Source organism: Anabrus simplex, chromosome X (genome assembly GCF_040414725.1).
Source record: "Anabrus simplex isolate iqAnaSimp1 chromosome X, ASM4041472v1, whole genome shotgun sequence".
Classification (NCBI taxonomy): Eukaryota; Metazoa; Arthropoda; class Insecta; order Orthoptera; family Tettigoniidae; genus Anabrus; species Anabrus simplex.
Window position 1 is genome coordinate 118,710,954 of NC_090279.1, and position 18,148 is coordinate 118,729,101.

General features: G+C 40.1%; 1 protein-coding gene across 1 annotated transcript in view; it reads right to left on the reverse strand.

The window, feature by feature from the left end:
- The window catches only part of LOC136885875 (uncharacterized), a 40,655-nt gene extending 34,310 nt beyond the window's left edge, over positions 1-6,345 (reverse strand). The window contains exons 1-2 of the mRNA XM_067158553.2: positions 6,330-6,345; positions 3,708-3,837 (exon numbers count right to left, since the gene is read on the reverse strand). Coding sequence (XP_067014654.2) covers positions 3,708-3,773 — 66 coding nt within the window. The 5' untranslated portion in view covers positions 3,774-3,837; positions 6,330-6,345. The remainder of the gene's footprint in view (positions 1-3,707; positions 3,838-6,329) is intronic.
- Positions 6,346-18,148: the final 11,803 nt, after the last annotated feature.

Below are 18,148 nucleotides of genomic sequence, written 5' to 3' on the forward strand. Positions count from 1 at the left end.
TTTCTTTGGATGGAAGATGCCAGAACTTGGGTTTTTGCCTTTTCTTCATTTTTGGGGTTTTCTTCTCATGAGATAGTACTCTGCAGTTACATCTCACTGTCCCTTAGGCACCTATGTTCTTCTCAGAAAGCTGGGTGAAAAGCGCTGGTATTGAAAAAAATTTGACCACATACACAATTCTGCCAGTATTATCAAAACCCTCTGTCAGGCTTCTTACCACTTTCTCTCCCAAAGTTTCCCCAGGCACTGACTCTTCACTGTCCTTTAATACATTAGTCTGAAACTTACAAAGGTAACCTCTTTTACTGTCACATAGTGACCACAAATTTACACCCCATTTTGTCAGTGGCTTTGAAGGAAGGCATTGCTTACACCACAGCCTTCCCATAAACTTCAGCATAGACTCATCAACTGATAAGCATTTTCCAGGTAAAGCACGCTTCAGGTATGAATTTTCTACAATAAAAATGACAGGTCTTATCAGAATAATGGATCATAACCAGGTGACCCCTTAGCAATGCGGTTTTCATTGTTATCGAAATGTATAAAGCTTCAAAGAAGGCAGTACTTGTCTTGCGACATCACTTGGCCAAAATTAGGCATAGCAGTAAGCCAATATTGTTCAGAAAAGTCAGCCTGTAATGTTGATTTACGCCACAATCCCATCCCAATATTAATAGCCACCATTGCCTGAATATCTTCTATTGTGCATTCAGTCCATCGATTATACCTCGAAAGAGGAGGAAAATCAAATGATTTATCTAAACACTGCTAAGCATATCTGTTTGTTTCCATTGCTGTATGCTCAAACACTGAACGTGACTTAAACAGAAGAACTGCCTTGTATGGGTCATCAAAATTCGAAACTTTGCCCACCAGACCGATACAAAATGATGATCTGCCTTGTTGGCACTTTCTTCCGAACAATCACTATGCACATCATCACTTGTTTCATTGTCCAAATTTACTGAACAGTCTGAATCATAATCAGCCACTAAAAGATTGAAGATTTCTTCACTGTCATTACAAATGTTGTTCCGCGCGCTCACAGCAGCTGAGTGAAGCCTGCTATTGATGAGACAGCTGACAGGAATGTTGACGGGCAGGCAGGTGAAAGATAACAAATAAACATACGTCCAGTGTTGGCGGCAATGTTTTCAAACAATGCTTAGTACATAGTCAATACATGATTATATATATATATGTATCCTTAAATGCACCTTTATTAAAGAAGCAAGCGGAAACTAAAGCAGGAAAGTACAAAATCGACAAAAGTCGATTACCGTAACAAATTCTATAGTGAAGTAAGTCAACAGAAGTCAACTTTTGCAGCTAAAGATTTAAAGAGAATTTTCTCAGAATCATTCAACATACAGTTTGACCTGTATTTGAAGAATAAAATGTGATAATCACCATTCTGCCTTTTTAAATGAATTCAATGTCTGAGCAAAGTACTTATTTTGTGAGAACGCACATTTAGATTTTTAGCCATTTTACCTCTCGTATGCCATAAGCAAATTTGCTCTTTCCTTAACATACATATCTGCCAGCACATTGTGGTTGTAAGGGTAAAACAGAGTAATCACACCTGTGTTTATATTTTGTTTAGCAGACTGGTGTATCCAGTCTCAAAAACAGTGACGACAGACTTGTGATTTAACTTCTTCTACACTAATTATGATAGGAGTATAATTTTTAACATGTGGTGCTAATGGTGGTGCAGTAGTGTACAATGGGCCAACCGTCTTCTATTATAATCACAGGGGAAAAATAGAAGATGTGTAACCCCTAAACCAACGTAATTTCAATACTGACAATAAAAAGTACAGATTAATCCAACCCCAACCTGAACACACTCAATACCAGTTTCCAATATTGGCATACATTTCTTTAACATAATTTTCATATATGTACAAGTTTGACACAGTAGTGTTATTACAAATATTAAACCTAGAGTTCTTGATCAGGACTGCGCTCATATACCAGGTTCAAGTCTAACACAGAACATAACAAGAAATATCAAAGGAAGAGGTCTTGAACAGCAGTACACTCACATCTTGGATATGTTCAGACACCATTCTCTTCTGTAGAGCCTGTAACTCAGAACTCAGGAAGTAAACAGTTATTCTGAGAATAGCGCTTATTAATTGCAGAATTTTAGCTTGAAGCAACTATTGGGCAATATCTCACCTGTAAATTAGCAGTTCACAGTGTTTGCAATAGATTATCACTGTCAAGTCACAGTTATTCATTGAACTTCTGTCTTCCAACATTCAAAGTTTTCAAAGACTCTGAGGTGCAAGAATGATGTGCAGAAATTCACTTTCTTGCCAGTAAAACTACAGACATGTGCTGAGATAATTCAGCTTCTTCAAATACCTCTAGACCGAACCTGAATCACACTCGCCGACATGAAATTAGCATCAGTTTAGCCTCTGAGCTATGAGACGAAGGGCCACTGAACTGAAAGCCACACACTCAGACAATTGCAATGGACTGTAATTAGAGTAGCAACAGATAGAGCAAGAAAAGAAGATGAAAATATCTTACATCTTTTCCTAAATTTTCTACTGCATCTCCGCCTTCATCAGGGTGTTTTTCTTTAGACGAGCTATACTCACAGTAAGTTTCCAAGGCAGAATTATACTACGTGCTCACCAACATTAGTGTCATTGTAAAGAAGTTCAAATTTTCTCCATGAGAGCCATGGACATACTGGCCATAACCTAATTCAATCTAGCACCCACCATTTTCCATCACTTCAGCAACTACTGGCACTGCAATTGGCTGAAATGATCAGAATTATGTCAGTCCCACAAGGATTCCATTACCAAACCATGCAGAATCAATACATAACCACACACCCTCCTGAAATCCATTTCAATAGCCAACAGAGGAAATCAGTTAACAACAGACAGTCAGTCAATGGATGCTTAACACATGAAATGCTCTGAAGCCTCAATCCTGAGACACTGCTATTCACAACTTTGCCACTAGCTTGACCTAACCAAGGCTCCTTGTCCGGCCCCGCGGTTTAAGAGGCAACGGGTCAGTTCTGTCACCCGGCGGCCCCGGGTTCGATTCCCGGCAGGTCAGGGGTTTTTAATTGAAAATTATCAATATCCCTGGCCTGGAGACTGGGTGTTTGTGTCATCCTTAATGTTCATTTCCTCACATTCAACATTTTACACTTCCACCATTTTCAAATACACACAGGTTCACAAAATATGGTGCAAAGGAGGGGCAAAAGATCTTCATAGGTCGACGCCTTGAATAATAGCATTTTGAAAATAATACCAAGGCTCCTTCAATATCAAGCCCTCAAGATTGATTCAACTAGCTTCATGCCACCATCAAACATAGAATGCACTGCCATCTCCCTAGTAAATACTAAAGGCCAACTGTCCACTCGGCGGCCCTTCCTTGTCCCACGAACAATGTTTCTGTCACTAGTTTGACCCACAGATGTACACCAATACTGTGGATTGTAGTTCCTAAGAGTTGGCAGCTTTGTGTAGTGCGTTGTGGCATATTTCCAGACAAAGAAACAAAACAGAGTCGTACTACACCTAGATGCCCATGCAGCAAATGGTGACTGCTGGTGTTAATGTTGGGTAAGCACATAGTAAATGTTGCCCCTGCCAAACTTATTCAACTACTAAGGGTTAAATTCTGATCTTTATAAAATTATCTGGAATGAGACTTACAAGTGATGCATTTGTTGTTTCTTCAAGCCAGGCTGGTTCCTCTTTGATCTTAACTTCTAGGTCCATTTCACACTGCAATTGAAGTAGTTGGAAGGTACTGGGGTTGCTGATTCTTTCCAATGACCTTACACTGAAACACAGGCCAGATAAATATATTACCTTATTGCAGTCATTGCTACTTAGGTTATTTGTCAACAGACTAAGCAACAAGCTTGTAATTTTACATGACTGTCAATATTAGGATCATACCAAAAAGACCCGAAATTTTACATGACTGTTGATGTCATGATCATACCTATAGGACCTCAAATTTTCTATGACTGATACTACGATCATAGCCAAGGACCTCCAATTTTATATGACTTCTAATACAGTGATCACTTCCATAGGATATCTAATTTAACATATCTGTCGGTATCAAGATCATAGTCAAAGGACCCCTAGATTTACACGACACCTTATATCATACTCATAGCTACATAACATACACTTTTATATGGAACTGAAAACACAGTAAGATGACTCTTCCTTTTAAAAATCCAATGTACATTAATTGTGATCAAAATGCACTAAATTTCTTGAAAATTCAGAGACTATTCCATTTGCATATCACTCTAATCACCGGGTCCATATCTTGGAATCTTTGTACCATGTGTATCCTCTGCACTCGCTTCAAAACTAACAGAACAAGTTCACAGTACCTTGAGATTTGTTCTATCAAATTCTACCCTCCTAGAATCATATTCTCACAAAATGTTCTCTTCTTGTCAAGCTGATTCACTATATCTTTATTTGAGAAATGTTCTACCTATCTGATCTTCAACAACTTCCGATAACACGGCATTTCAAAGGCTTCAACTCTGTTTATCTTGGCAACAGTTATTATCCATGTTTCACTTCCATACCGTGCTGTACTCCACACTCAGTGCAAACATAATAATAATAATAATAATAATAATAATAATAATAATAATAATAATAATAATAATAATCGTATGGCCTCAGCTACCGTGTGCAGACATTTCAAGATGACGCCATCTGGCTGTCTGCTCGTCAATTTCGACGTTCCGTTTTACTCTAGCCCTCCACTAGATGGCAGACCGAGTAAACCGAAACTCTCTTGGGCGTCTGTGGCTGAGATTTAATGAATTTTGTCGGGTAAACACCAAATGTGTCACCAGAGATCTTTTACATGCCGACATCGTACGACATGGAGTGTCGAATGGACTTTTTTCCGCCCTTCAAAAATCCGACTACCTCAGCCGGGTTTGAACCCGCTATCTTGGGATCCGCAGGCCGACACTCTACCGCTGATCCACAGAGGCAGCAAGTGCAAACATATTTTTTTTAAGTTTTTCAATCCGTTGAAACTAAAGAACATTATGCAGAAGAAATATGAGTTTTGGCGGGATTTAGTGATGACATTTATATATATTAAGGAGGCATATGACCGTGTAGCTCTGCAAGTGGTCTTGGATGCAGTGATAAAAAGATGACAGGGAGAGGAGAAGAAGCAGTTAGCCAAAAATGAAATATGAGTAGATAATGTGTGAAGACTACGATAGGACAAAACAAACTGGTTCAGAGTAGGAGGAGGACTCAACAAGGATGTGTATTATCCCCTCTACACTTCATTACAGTCATGGATGAAATCCACAAGAGTATACAACAAAAAATGGGAGCCAAGCCGGCAAACGCCTTGCTCTTTGCAGATGACATTGTAATATGGGGATAAGGTGAAATGGAAGTACAAGAACATGTTACTGTATGGAATCACAAGATAGAGAAATATGGAATATAAATAAGTGTGGAGAAGTGTACGATAGTAGTGGTGACGAGAGGTAATAGAGAAGTAAATGGAAGACCATTAGAAGTTGTGGAAAGCTTCAAGTATTCGGGAAGAGTATTTCAGAAGATGGGAAAACAGTTTAAGAAATTGGAAAGAGAACTGAACAAGCCAATGGGATTTTACCACTGTTTGAGATGTATAGTCAGAACTGGGACATCCCAAAGGAATACAAGAATAATTTGCGCCCGATGTATTACACAACAATTTTGACATATGCAACAGGCACGTGGAAAACCTAAACAAAACAACTCTCCACATTTCATAACCTTATACCATGATTCGCAGCCTACAGTGTAAAGAAATACTGAACATTCACAGCGTCACATTTAAATTGCACACAGAAGTAAACAACACATCAACACAATAATTAAAATTATACACTACATCTTGTCATTTCTTTCTGAAACTACCATCTGCATTTCTTCATCTGAATAGCTCTTCAGAAAAAATCCTCATTCCACTAAATTGAAATAGGGCCTATATCATAAATATTGCTACAATATACGAGGGTTAGACTTGCTGGCAATTGTAATGCAAAAGCCTACGAGTTTACAATGAGGGGGCTAGTTATACGGGTATACATTTTTAATGCTTAAGTAAAAATGAAATTGAAGAAAATTAAAAATAAATTAAATATTAAATTATTAAATATTATTATTACATATAAAAAAGATGTAGGCTAGAATGCTGAAACTGAGAAAGATTAGTATTAACTTATTACGGTTCACAATTGAAATCTTTTCAAAAGTAAATTATTGGATCTTGAACATTACCGGCAATATGTTAGGGGTTGCGGACACAGTGCAAAATGATAGAAATCACAATTCCTCAATGAAGAAAATCTGTAACACAACTAACGGAATAAGCTGTACAACCACATACCTACCACTTCGAAACAAAACCGGATATTTGAACGTAGTTTAATCACTTAAACGCTTGAAGAACAAATTTGATATAAATGATTCAGTATAACAGGCTGCCACCTCCGGAGCGTAACGGTTAGTGTTATTAGCTGCCGTCCACGGGGGCCCGGGTTCGATTCCCGGTACTGCCAGAAATTAAAGAATGGCAGGAGAGCTGGTATGTGGTTGAAATGGTACATGCAGTTCACCTCCAATGGGGGTGTGCCTGAAAAGGGCTGCACCACCTCGGTATGAGGACACGAGTTTACCTTTTTTTTTTTTTTTTTAGTAGAACAGGCTGAATTTATAAAGGATTTATTTCCTCTGACAACTCCGAAGAATACGCCACTTCTTCTTCTCCTCCTTGAAATGGTTGTGGGATTGTTATGTCACCCAGGTACAATATTTATAAAGAAACGTACGATTGCTACGCTCACACCAAACTCCTATAAATGTGTACACAGATGAGAATTTCATAATTGCTTGATGGACAAGGACTTGCAAATTGAGGTACGAAGGGAGTGCATTGACATAAAAAGTGGTTCCAAAGCACACGAAATAGTTCACTAGTAAAGGTAGCGCATGTACAACCGTTTGTAATAGAATTAGTTATATCACTATCATTATCAGCCATATTCAATCTTTTTACGATGTGGCCCAAGGGCGCCCATACCCGGGGCCAGGGTGGGGCCGTGCCCCCCCCCCCCCCCCCCCTACTAGCTCTCAGTGAAGGGCAAAACAATAATGTAGTCAGGTGTTTTCCTTTCAAGAAAATGGTTTTAAAATCAGTATTACGTAGAAGTTGTAGTACCGTCCCCCACCAACAGGCAGGGGATACCGTGGGTTATTGTACCGCAGAATACAAGTCGTCATTTATCTTCCAAAATATTAAAAATACTACGTAACCCCAGGTCTCGGCCCCTCCGTACGAGCTGTCATATGGGCGCCCATGATGTGGCCTCTTTAAGTCCGAAGCAAGGTAGATTTTCATGGGGTCTCCCCACCTGGGACGGTCTTGAGCGATGTTCTGCCAATTGATCCCAGTAATCTTCCGGATGTCTTTATCCCATCTGTCCGGTGGTCTTCCCATAGGTCTCAGATGATCTTTCTGACTCCACTCAAGCACAAGCTTTGTCCACCTAAAATCAGTTCTCCGAGCAACATAGCCTGCTCACTGCCATTTTAGGGTAAACACCCTTTCTAAAATGTCACTGACCTTTGTGACTGACCTGATATAGTCTGCTCTCTTCCTGTCTTTCTTCGTGAAGCCTAGCATAAGCCGTTCCATAGCTCTTTGGGTTGTTCTGAGTTTTAGCTTAACAAACTCGCTCAATGTCCAGGTTTCACAACCGTAAGTCAGTACAGGAAGAACACTCTGTTCAAAGGCTATCTTCTTTAGGTGGGTTGGCATGTTGGATTTGAAGATTGAAGAATTTCTTCCGTAGGCTTGCCATCCTAGTTTGATACGTCGGAGGATTTCCGGTCTTAAGTCCCATTTCATGTTCACAAGCTGCCCAACATACTCACTGACGTGTTGTAATGTGGAGTTTCCCACATGCAGCTTTCCTGTTGGGGCCCATTTGTTGAGTACGGTATTGCTTTGGTTTTAGAAAGGTTCATGGATAGTCCCACTTTTTGACAGGCTGAGACAAGATCTTGTATTAGAGTTTGTAGTTCATCGATGCCGTTGGCTAAAAGTGTAATGTCGTCTGCAAACCTAAAATTGTTTAGCCTTTTCCCATTGATTTTGATACCTGTACTTTGCCAGTTGATTTTTGACATGGCCATTTCTAATACTGCTGAGAACAACTTGGGGGAAATGGGGTCGCCTTGCTTTACACCTCTTTGAATTGGAAAATCCGTGGTTGGCACATTAACGTTCACGAAGGCTGAAGAGGTTTCGTAGATATGTTGGGGTACTCTTATGTAGGCAATATCGACGCCGTGTTCAGCTAAGGCTTGCATAACAGCAGCGTGGCTCACCGAGTCAAAAGCCTTTTCAAAGTCCACAAAGGCTAGACAGAGCGGCATTTGATATTCATTACTAGTGCTGATAACTTCACGAAGGGTGAGTATGTGGTCGATTGTTTCAAAACCTCGGCGGAAACCTGCTTGTTCAATTGGTTGGGCAAAATCAAGCGTTGAACTGATTCTATTTGTAAGTACCTTGGTGTAAACCTTGTAAAGGACAGAAAGCAAGGTAATAGGACGATAGTTTCTGATGTCATGTATGTTCCCTTTTTTTGTGCAGGAGAATTATCATTGCTCTGTTCCAAGACGGAGGGATGAATGCATTGCGTAGACAAGACGTGAATATTTTTGCCAAGTGTCTTAAAGTTTCATCACCAGCAAGTTTAACGCTATCTGAAAGGTTATCGCTACCTGCGACTGATTCCTTTTTCATACTGTTTATAGCATATCTGATCTCAGATGGGAGAACTTTCTGGACTTGGGAAATGTTGGATAAGTCAGGCAAAGACAGGTTATCATCAGCCTTCTCGTACAACTTGCTTTAAAAGTTTCTGATGAACTCAAGAAGTTCTTCCCTATCGGTAATTCGGCCGTTGTCTCCATCTAATGCAATTTATTGCTTCTTCCCGATCTGTAGCCTCCTTTTAGTAGACTTCAAACTTCATTTTTCAGATAAGCAAGTTCTTAGATTAGGTATCTTCATTGAATTTCTTTAAGTCGGTTTTAATTCTCTTTCTTAAGGTTTTGCACAGCTCAGAGTACTGTATTTTGTCACAGTCGGGCTGAATTTTCATTTCTCTCTTCTTCTTTAGCAGGTTCCTGGTATCATCTCTGAGTTTCTTATCCCGAGTGTTATTCTTTATGAACCCTCCAATTACTTCAGTCGTATCCATTAGCATTTTTACCAAATTTTCACCAGTTTCATGTAGGCTTTGTTGAAGGGCTTGATGGAATTTCTCTTAATTTTCTTCTAAACATTTAAGATTTATTTGTTTCTTTTTCTACCGCACTAGTTTAAGTCGATGTTCCTTAATGTTTAACTCGGCTCTAGCCCCTACTAATCGGTGGTCACTACCAGTATTGAATCTGTTGAGGACTGATATATCTTTAATGATTTGAGGGATGTTACAGAGAACAAAATCGATCTCATTGGTGTATTCAAAATTGGGACTTCTCCATGTCCATTTACGCCCTGGGTGTTTCTTAAGGAATGTATTCATTATACGCATGTTGGTGTGTTCGGCACACTGGACCAATCTCTCCCCTCTCTCATTTCTCTCTTCTACCACACAGATTCCAATAACAGTTTCACCAGTCTTACAGGTTCCAACCTTCGCATTGAAGTCACCCATTACTATCTGAAAGTGACAGTCACTTCCCTTCTCACAGGTTTCATGTAGACTCTCATAAAAGGATTCTAATTCCTTGTTTGAATGGCTTGATGTGGGGGCATATACTTGCACAATGTGCATTTCGTATCTCTTAGAGAGTTTTAGAACTAATCGCGCAATTCTACCTGAAGTACCTTCCAATACAGAGACCTTGTTTACGAGATATTGATTGATTAGGAATCCTACTCCATTAAGCCCTCCTTCAGGTTCACCACAGTAATAGAATCGATTATCAGAATTCACAAGGTAACACCCTTCACCTTTACGGCGTACTTCAGATAGACCGATTACGCTCCAGCTCATCTTTCTCAGTTCATCTTCGAGCTCTTCTAACCTGTCATTGCCTAATAGAGAACGACAGTTGTACGTGCAAAGCTGGTAGGTTTGGATTTTTCCTATGGTTGTTTCTCTTTCATGAGACATCAAAGTAGCAACCACACGGAGATCCGATTGTGGGGCTATTTTACCTCCGGAATGTAGGAATTTCACCTTAATGTCACTCATTGTCTTTTGACTTAAAGGATGTGAAGCATAATCACCACGCCTGCTTCATTGACGGATTGGTGATCTTCCCGCACTGATCGGCTCGCCGACCCAGCTTTCCGCTGGGATTGGTTACCCGAACTTTCCACTGGGTTGCTCGGCTTACCGGGGGCACCTCTTGTAGGTTACCTGCTTGGAGTTGGAGTGTGAGAGGCTAGAGGACTCAAACTTGCCGAGTCCTTATGTTATTGTTGCAAGATGGATTGCAGCGACGCGTCACACTCCCCTTGAATTACAAATATAATGCTCAGGATATACCGGTATAGGAAACACACGAGGACACAGGGTGCTAATCTTCACGCTAGAGTGACCCACCTCAGCTACTTTTTACAAGACGAACAAGCCCGGGTCAACATTTAAGGTAGAGAGGATTAATGGACATTGAACGACATATGAGGTATATATTAAGGGATGGGAGATGGCTATAGATGTAGAACAGCAGGAAGAACAGACTGATGTAATGGTGATAGATACAGAACCAGGTTGGTAAAAACGGGTGGACAAAAACCTAACCTGACAAATACTGGAAGTAATGTCATTGAAAACAATAGAAGTACGCACCCTCATTGGAGGAGAACAGCTAACAAAAGACAGTAGAAATGCAAAAAAAAAGGAGAAGTTAAACCAGTAGCGAAGGAAAACAAGACAAAAACAATGCGTGAAATGTGAAGTATACCTTATGTGTAGTCAAGAATTTAAAGCCAATAATATGATGGGATTATTGTAATACGCCAAAATAAGAGCACTTGGTGTAATGTCCTGCTATGTCTGGCCCAAAGAGGATCTATAATAGAGAAGGAAACTCCGCGTACAAATATACGGGAATACACATATTCGACTTGAGTTTCTTCAAGGGAGAAAAATATTATTTTTCGTTATCCTAGTATTGGCACTTTCTGGAAGCACTGTAAAATGATTCCGTTTCAAATGATCTCTTAAATTGGAAGTGTTGGTTTTGCACTTGAACTAATTTTTACACACTAGACATTTAGCTGAAAGTTTTCAAAATGCACCCAAACCACAGATCTATTCCATCTATTCATTTCAGAATTAAGAATTGCATGCACAATAGAATATTTATGTTGTTGTTGTTGTTTGAGTCATCAGTCCATAGACTGGTTTGATGCAGCTTCAATGCCACCCTATCCTGTACTAACCTTTTCATTTCTACGTAACTATTGCATCCTACATCTGCTCTAATCTGCTTGTCATATTCATACCATTGTCTACCCCTACCGTTCTTACCACCTACACTTCCTTCAAAAACCAACTGAACACGTCCTGGGTGTCTTAAGATGTGTCCTATCATTCTATCTCTTCTTCTCGTCAAATTAAGCCAAATCGATCTCCTCTCGCCAATTCGATTCAGTATCTCTTAATTCGTGATTCGATCTATCCATCTCACCTTCAGCATTCTTCCGTAACACCACATTTCAGAAGCTTCTATTCTCTTTCGTTCTGAGCTAGTTATCGTCCATGTTTCACTTCCATACAATGCCACGCTCCACACGAAAGTCTTCAAAAACACCTTTCTAATTCCTGTATCAATGTTTGAAGTGAGCAAATTTCTTTTCTTAAGAAAGCTCTTCCTTGATTGTGCTAGTCTGCATTTTATGTCCTCCTTACTTCTGCCATCGTTAGTTATTTTACTACCCAAGTAACAATATTCATCCACTTCCTTTAAGACTTCATTTCCTAATCTAATATTTCCTACATCACCTGCCTTCGTTCGACTGCACTCCATTACTTTTGTTTTGGACTTATTTATTTTCATCTTGTACTCCTTACCAAAGACTTCATCCATACCATTCAGCAACTTCTCGAGATCTTCTGCAGTCTCAGATAAAATAACAATATCATCGACAAATCTCAAGGTTTTGATTTCCTCTCCTTGGACTGTGATTCCCTTTCCAAATTTCTCTTTGATTTCCTTTATTGCCTGTTCTATGTAAACATTGAAAAGGAGAGGGGTCAAAATGCAGCCTTGCCTCACTCCTTTCTGGATTGGTGCTTCTTTTTCAAAGCCCTCGATTCTGATCACTGCAGACTGATTTTTATACAGATTGTAGATAATTCTCCGTTCTCGGTATCTGATCCCTATCATCTTCAGAATCATAAATAGCTTCGTCCAATAACCATTATCGAATGCCTTTTCTAGATCTACGAATGCCATGTACGTGGGCTTGTCCTTCTTGATTCGATCCTCTAAGATCAGACGTAAAGTCAGGATTGCTTCACGTGTTCCTACATTTCTTCTGAAGCCAAATTGATCTTCTCCCAACTCAGCTTGAACTTGTTTTTCCATTCTTCTGTAAATAATACGTGTTAAAATTTTGCAGGCATGAGATACTAAATTAATGGTGCGGTAGTTTTCACACCTGTCAGCACCGGCTTTCTTGGGAATAGGTACAACAACATTCTGCCGAAAATCGGATGGAATTTCTCCTGTCTCATACATCTTGCACACTAAATGAAATAACATTGCCATGCTGGTTGTTCCTAAGGCAGTCAGTAATTCAGAAGGAATCTCATCAATTCCAGGTGCCTTCTTCCTATTGAGGTCACTCACAGCTCTGTCAAACTCTGACCTCAAAATTGGGTCTTCCATTTCATCAGCATCAACAGCCTCTTCATGTTCCAGAACCAAATTATCTACATCATTACCTTGATACAACTGTTGGATATGCTCCTGCCATCTTTCTGCGTTGTCTTCTTTCCCTAGAAGTGGCTTTCCATCTGAGCTCTTAATATTCATACACCTAGATTTCCTTTCTCCAAAGGTTTCCTTGATTTTCCTGTATGCAGCATCTACCTTTCCTACAACCATACAACCTTCGACATCCTTGCACTTCTCCTTCAGCCATTCTTCCTTAGCTACCTTTCACTTTCTATCCACTTGATTCTTTAATCGCCTGTATTCTTTTCTGCCCTCTTCATTTCTAGCATTCTTGTATTTTCGTCGTTCACCAATCAGGTCTAGTATCTCCTCAGTTATCCACTGATTCTTAGTTGATCTTTTCTTCCTTCCTAACATTTCTTCAGCAGCCCTACTGACTTCATTTTTCATGACTCTCCACTCTTCCTCTATAGTGTTTCCTTCAGCCTTTTCATTTAGTCCTTGTGCAACAGGTTCCTTGAAACAATCCCTCACACTCTTTTCTTTCAACTTGTCTAGATCCCATCTTTTTGCATTCTTTCCTTTCTTCAATTTCTTCAACTTCAGATGGCATTTTATGACCAACAAGTTGTGGTCAGAGTCCACGTCTGCTCCTGGAGAAGTTTTGCAATCCAGCACCTGGTTTCTGAATCTCTGTCTAATCATAATGAAGTCTATTTTATACCTTCCAGTGTCTCCAGGTCTCGTCCACGTATACAGCCGTCGTTTGTGGTGTTTGAACCAAGTACTGGCAAGGACTAAATTATGATCAGTGCAGAATTCAACCAGCCGACTTCCTCTTTCGTTCCTTTGTCCCAATCCAAATTCTCCTACTGTACTACCTTCACTTCCTTGGCCTACCACTGCATTCCAGTCTCCCATCACAATTAGATTCTCGTCACCTTTTGCATATTGTATTAAATCTTCTATCTCCTCATATATTCTTTCGATTTCTTCATCATCCGCTGAACTAGTAGGCATAGAGACCTGCACTATTGTGGTGGGCATTGGTTTGGTGTCTATTTGACGACAATAATTCTTTCACTATTCTGGTCGTAGTAGCTTACCTGCTGCCCTATTTTCTTATTCATTATTAAACCAACTCCTGCATTTTCCCTGTTTGATTTTATGTTGATAATTCGATAGTCGCCTGACCAAAAATCTTGTTCTTCCTGCCAACGTACTTCACTTATACCAACTACATCTAACTTTAGCCTATCCATCTCCCTTTTCAGATTCTCTAACCTACCACAACGATTCAAACTTCTAACATTCCACGCTCCGACTCGCAGAATGTCAATATCCATCCTCCTGATGATCGCCCCCTCTCGCGTAGTCCCCACCCGGAGATCCGAATGGGGGACTAGTTTACCTCCGGAATATTTTACCCGGGAGGAAGCCATCATCAGTACATCATTCATACAGAGAGAGCTGCATGTCCTCGGGAGTTAATTACGGCTTAGTTTCCCGTTGCTTTCAGCCGTGTGGCAGTAGCAACACAGCTAATCTATGTTGAGTATTATTACAAGGCCGTATCAGTCACATCTAGACTGCCGCCCTTGCAACTACCGAAAGGCTGCTACCCCCCTTTCGATGAACCATTCGTTAGTCTGGTCTCTCAACAGATACCCATCCGATATGGTTGCACCTGCGGCTCGGCTATCTGCATCATTGGGACACGCAAGCCTCCCCACCGCGGCAAGGTCACATGGTTCGCAGAGGAGGAGAATATTCATGACGCAAGAAATATTCTACACACACGTCCCGATGGCGACAGCGAGAGAAAAAAACCCGCCAGACTCATTTTTTAGTATGGTTGACAATATTTTGAAATTAAGACAATATTTACTGCAGGCCGTCTAGTTTATAATCATTGCCAAATGTTAACATCGCTCCTTACACATACTTTTATTCATTTCATTTCGCAAAATTTGCGCAAGCTTTCAAGTTTGTTCTCTTCTGCGAGGAGTGGGTTTGGGGGGATAAACGCGAACATATTCTTAGCTTTATTAGTTTACTACTGATGTGCCCGTGCTTCGCTACGGGATTCTCAGAAAGACTGACTTTGTGATTTTCCTAACTGAAGCCAACATAGGTCATTACAAAAACGTCAGTAAAAGCAATGTTATCATAATTATAGAATACTTGATCAAACATTCCTCAACAATTTCTTTAAACCCATCCCAGAGTCTGTTTACATTTTTATTTACCGTTTTCCACCGATCATAGTTACTTTTTAGAAACTGCCTCATACCTGCTTTATCAGCCATATGGTACTGCCTAACAGTCCTACTTTTAAGACCTTCCTTTCTATCGCATTTATTTTTAACTACCACAAAAACAGCTTCATGATCACTAATACCATCTATTACTTCAGTTCCCCTATAGAGCTCATCTGGTTTTATCAGCACCACATCCAGGATATTTTTCCCTCTGGTTGGTTCCATCACTTTCTGAATCAGCTGTCCTTCCCATATTAACTTATTTGCCATTTTTTGGTCATACTTCCTGTCGTTCGCATTTCCTTCCCAACTGACATCTGGCAAATTCAGATCTCCCGCTACAATCACATTTCTTTCCATGTCGTTTCCCACATAGCTGACTATCCTATCAAATAATTCCAAATCCGCGTCAGTGCTACCCTTTCCCGATCTGTACACTCCAAATATATCAAGTTGCCTATTATCTTTAGAAATGAGCCTTACACCTAGAATTTCATGTGTCTCATCTTTAACTTTTTCGTACCTTACAAATTCTTCTTTCACCAGAATGAACACTCCCCCTCCCAACATTCCTATCCTATCTCTACTATACACACTCCAGTGCGGTGAGAAAATTTCTGCATCCATTATATCATTTCTCAGCCATGATTCAACTCCTATTACAATATCTGGTAAATATATATCTATTAAATTATTTAATTCTATTCCTTTCTTTACAATACTTCTACAGTTCAACACTAACAATTTTATCTCATCCCTACTTGATTTCCAGTTCCCTGTTCCCTTATCACCGCTCCCTAGGCCATCCCGTTTCCCTGAATGTACCTCCCTATTACCCTTCCAAACAAATTTCCTAACTTATACGTACCACTGCGGTTTAAATGAAGGCCATCTGAGCGCAGATCCCTATCTCCTACCCACCCATTAGGATCTAGAAATGTCACTCCCAGTTTCCCACATACCCACTCCATAGTCTCATTTAAATCCCCAATCACCCTCCAGTCAGTATCCCTCCTACACAGTATTCCACTAATAACAATCTCCGCTTTCTTAAACTTCACCCGTGCTGCATTTACCAGATCCCACACATCTCCAACTATGTTGGTACTTATATCAGCTTGCCTTACGTTGTTGGTACCATCGTGAAACACTACCACCTTCTCCTTCCCCTCCTCCCTCTCTTCTACTTTCCTCAACATCTGCCCCAACCTAATTCCTGGATAACATTCTACCCTGGTTCCCTTTCCTCCACACACTTTCCCCACGTGTCTAACGATGGAATCCCCCATGACCAGAACCTCAACCCTACTCACCTCATTTGATCCCCTCCACTCCTGGTCAGCCCTATCTTTCCTGATAGCTGCAGAAGCTACTTCCTTATCCCTTTTCTCCTTCCCATGTCCCTGTTCGACCTGTATTTTCCTATCCTCTACTCTACATTTCCCTTTCCTACCTTTTCCCTTCCTCTTACTTCCACACATCTCACCAACAGTTCCCTGTCCCTCATCTTCCCTCTGTTGTTCTACCTGGAGTGACTCGTACCGATTTCGCACAGACACCTGTCCTGAATTCTGATCCTGAATAGAGCCCTTAGCCTGCAATTTCCTTCCCCTTAGAACATTAGACCACCTGTATTCTACAACTCCCCCCTTTGCTTCCCCTCGCTCTTGTACACCTACTGTAACCTGTACATTGTTTGAGGGAGTCCTATCTTCCTTCCTGTCTTCTGTGAGAATCCTAATTATCTCCCTCAAACTTTCCAACTCCACCCTCATAACCGTCAATGCCGCGCCACACCCACAGTTCGTACACTCGCGCTCCTTAGCCATTCTTTACGGAAAAAATGAAATTAAAAATAAAATAACTTATTTGCAAAAAAATAAATGAACGGAGGGATATTTTGTCTGGGATAGTACTCAAAGATCGCACAATAAAGTAATTAATATACGACTACACTACAATACTACTTAGTCGTGCTCTATTTTGTATCCTACAACCCCTAACAGGATGAAAACTGCTGTTAATTACTGAATATAGAAAGTAATACGCAAGAACTACACAATTCCAAACTGCAATTAAGCCTATCGTAATTACAACAACAGTATTTTAGTACGAGTTTCTACGGATACATCTACTACACCAGTACTACACAAATATTTTACAATAATAAAATAAGCACACTAAATTCTAATAGGATATTACTCGTATACTACTGTACAGTACACTATAGTAATTTCAAACTACTTTCAGACGTACCCTAATTACAACACCGGTACCGTATGTCACTACTAAGCACAAACAGAAATGAAACTTGCAAGAACTACTGTACTCAGAGATTACCAACGAAGCTAAATGCTTAGACAAATTATTATTAGTATTATGGTCTAATACACACGAAAGATAACACACGAATATAGCAGGTCAGATACGGCACTATCTAAATGTACTGTATCTATACTACAATGTATCTACACTACCGGTACACTACACTGAGTTTATTTAAATGCTTAAGTAGCGAAAGGATTGTCGTACACGAAGAAAAACACGAATATAACTGCCTAGATACTATCTAATATATTATACCTTATCTTCACTACAATTCTACTGAAATTACTCGTATGCAGATATCTAGGACAGTCAAGTAGATCAGTGGGTTGAATACGGTACGCAGTCTGAGATTCACGCTTTTTGCAAATGGAACAGCAATACAACGGCGTGCGTCATTACACGCCAAACAAGTTTTGATCTAGTAAACAATATCTTCGTGACATCGTGCTATCTGCCGCAACTCGGGCTCAGTGTGTGTGTGTGCTGATACGTTGGAAGGTAATATTCAGCACTGTTTCCGTGTTCGGCCAGCAATGGGAAGGAAAATGAAACAACCGTGGAAGAAAGGAAGAGATTTTA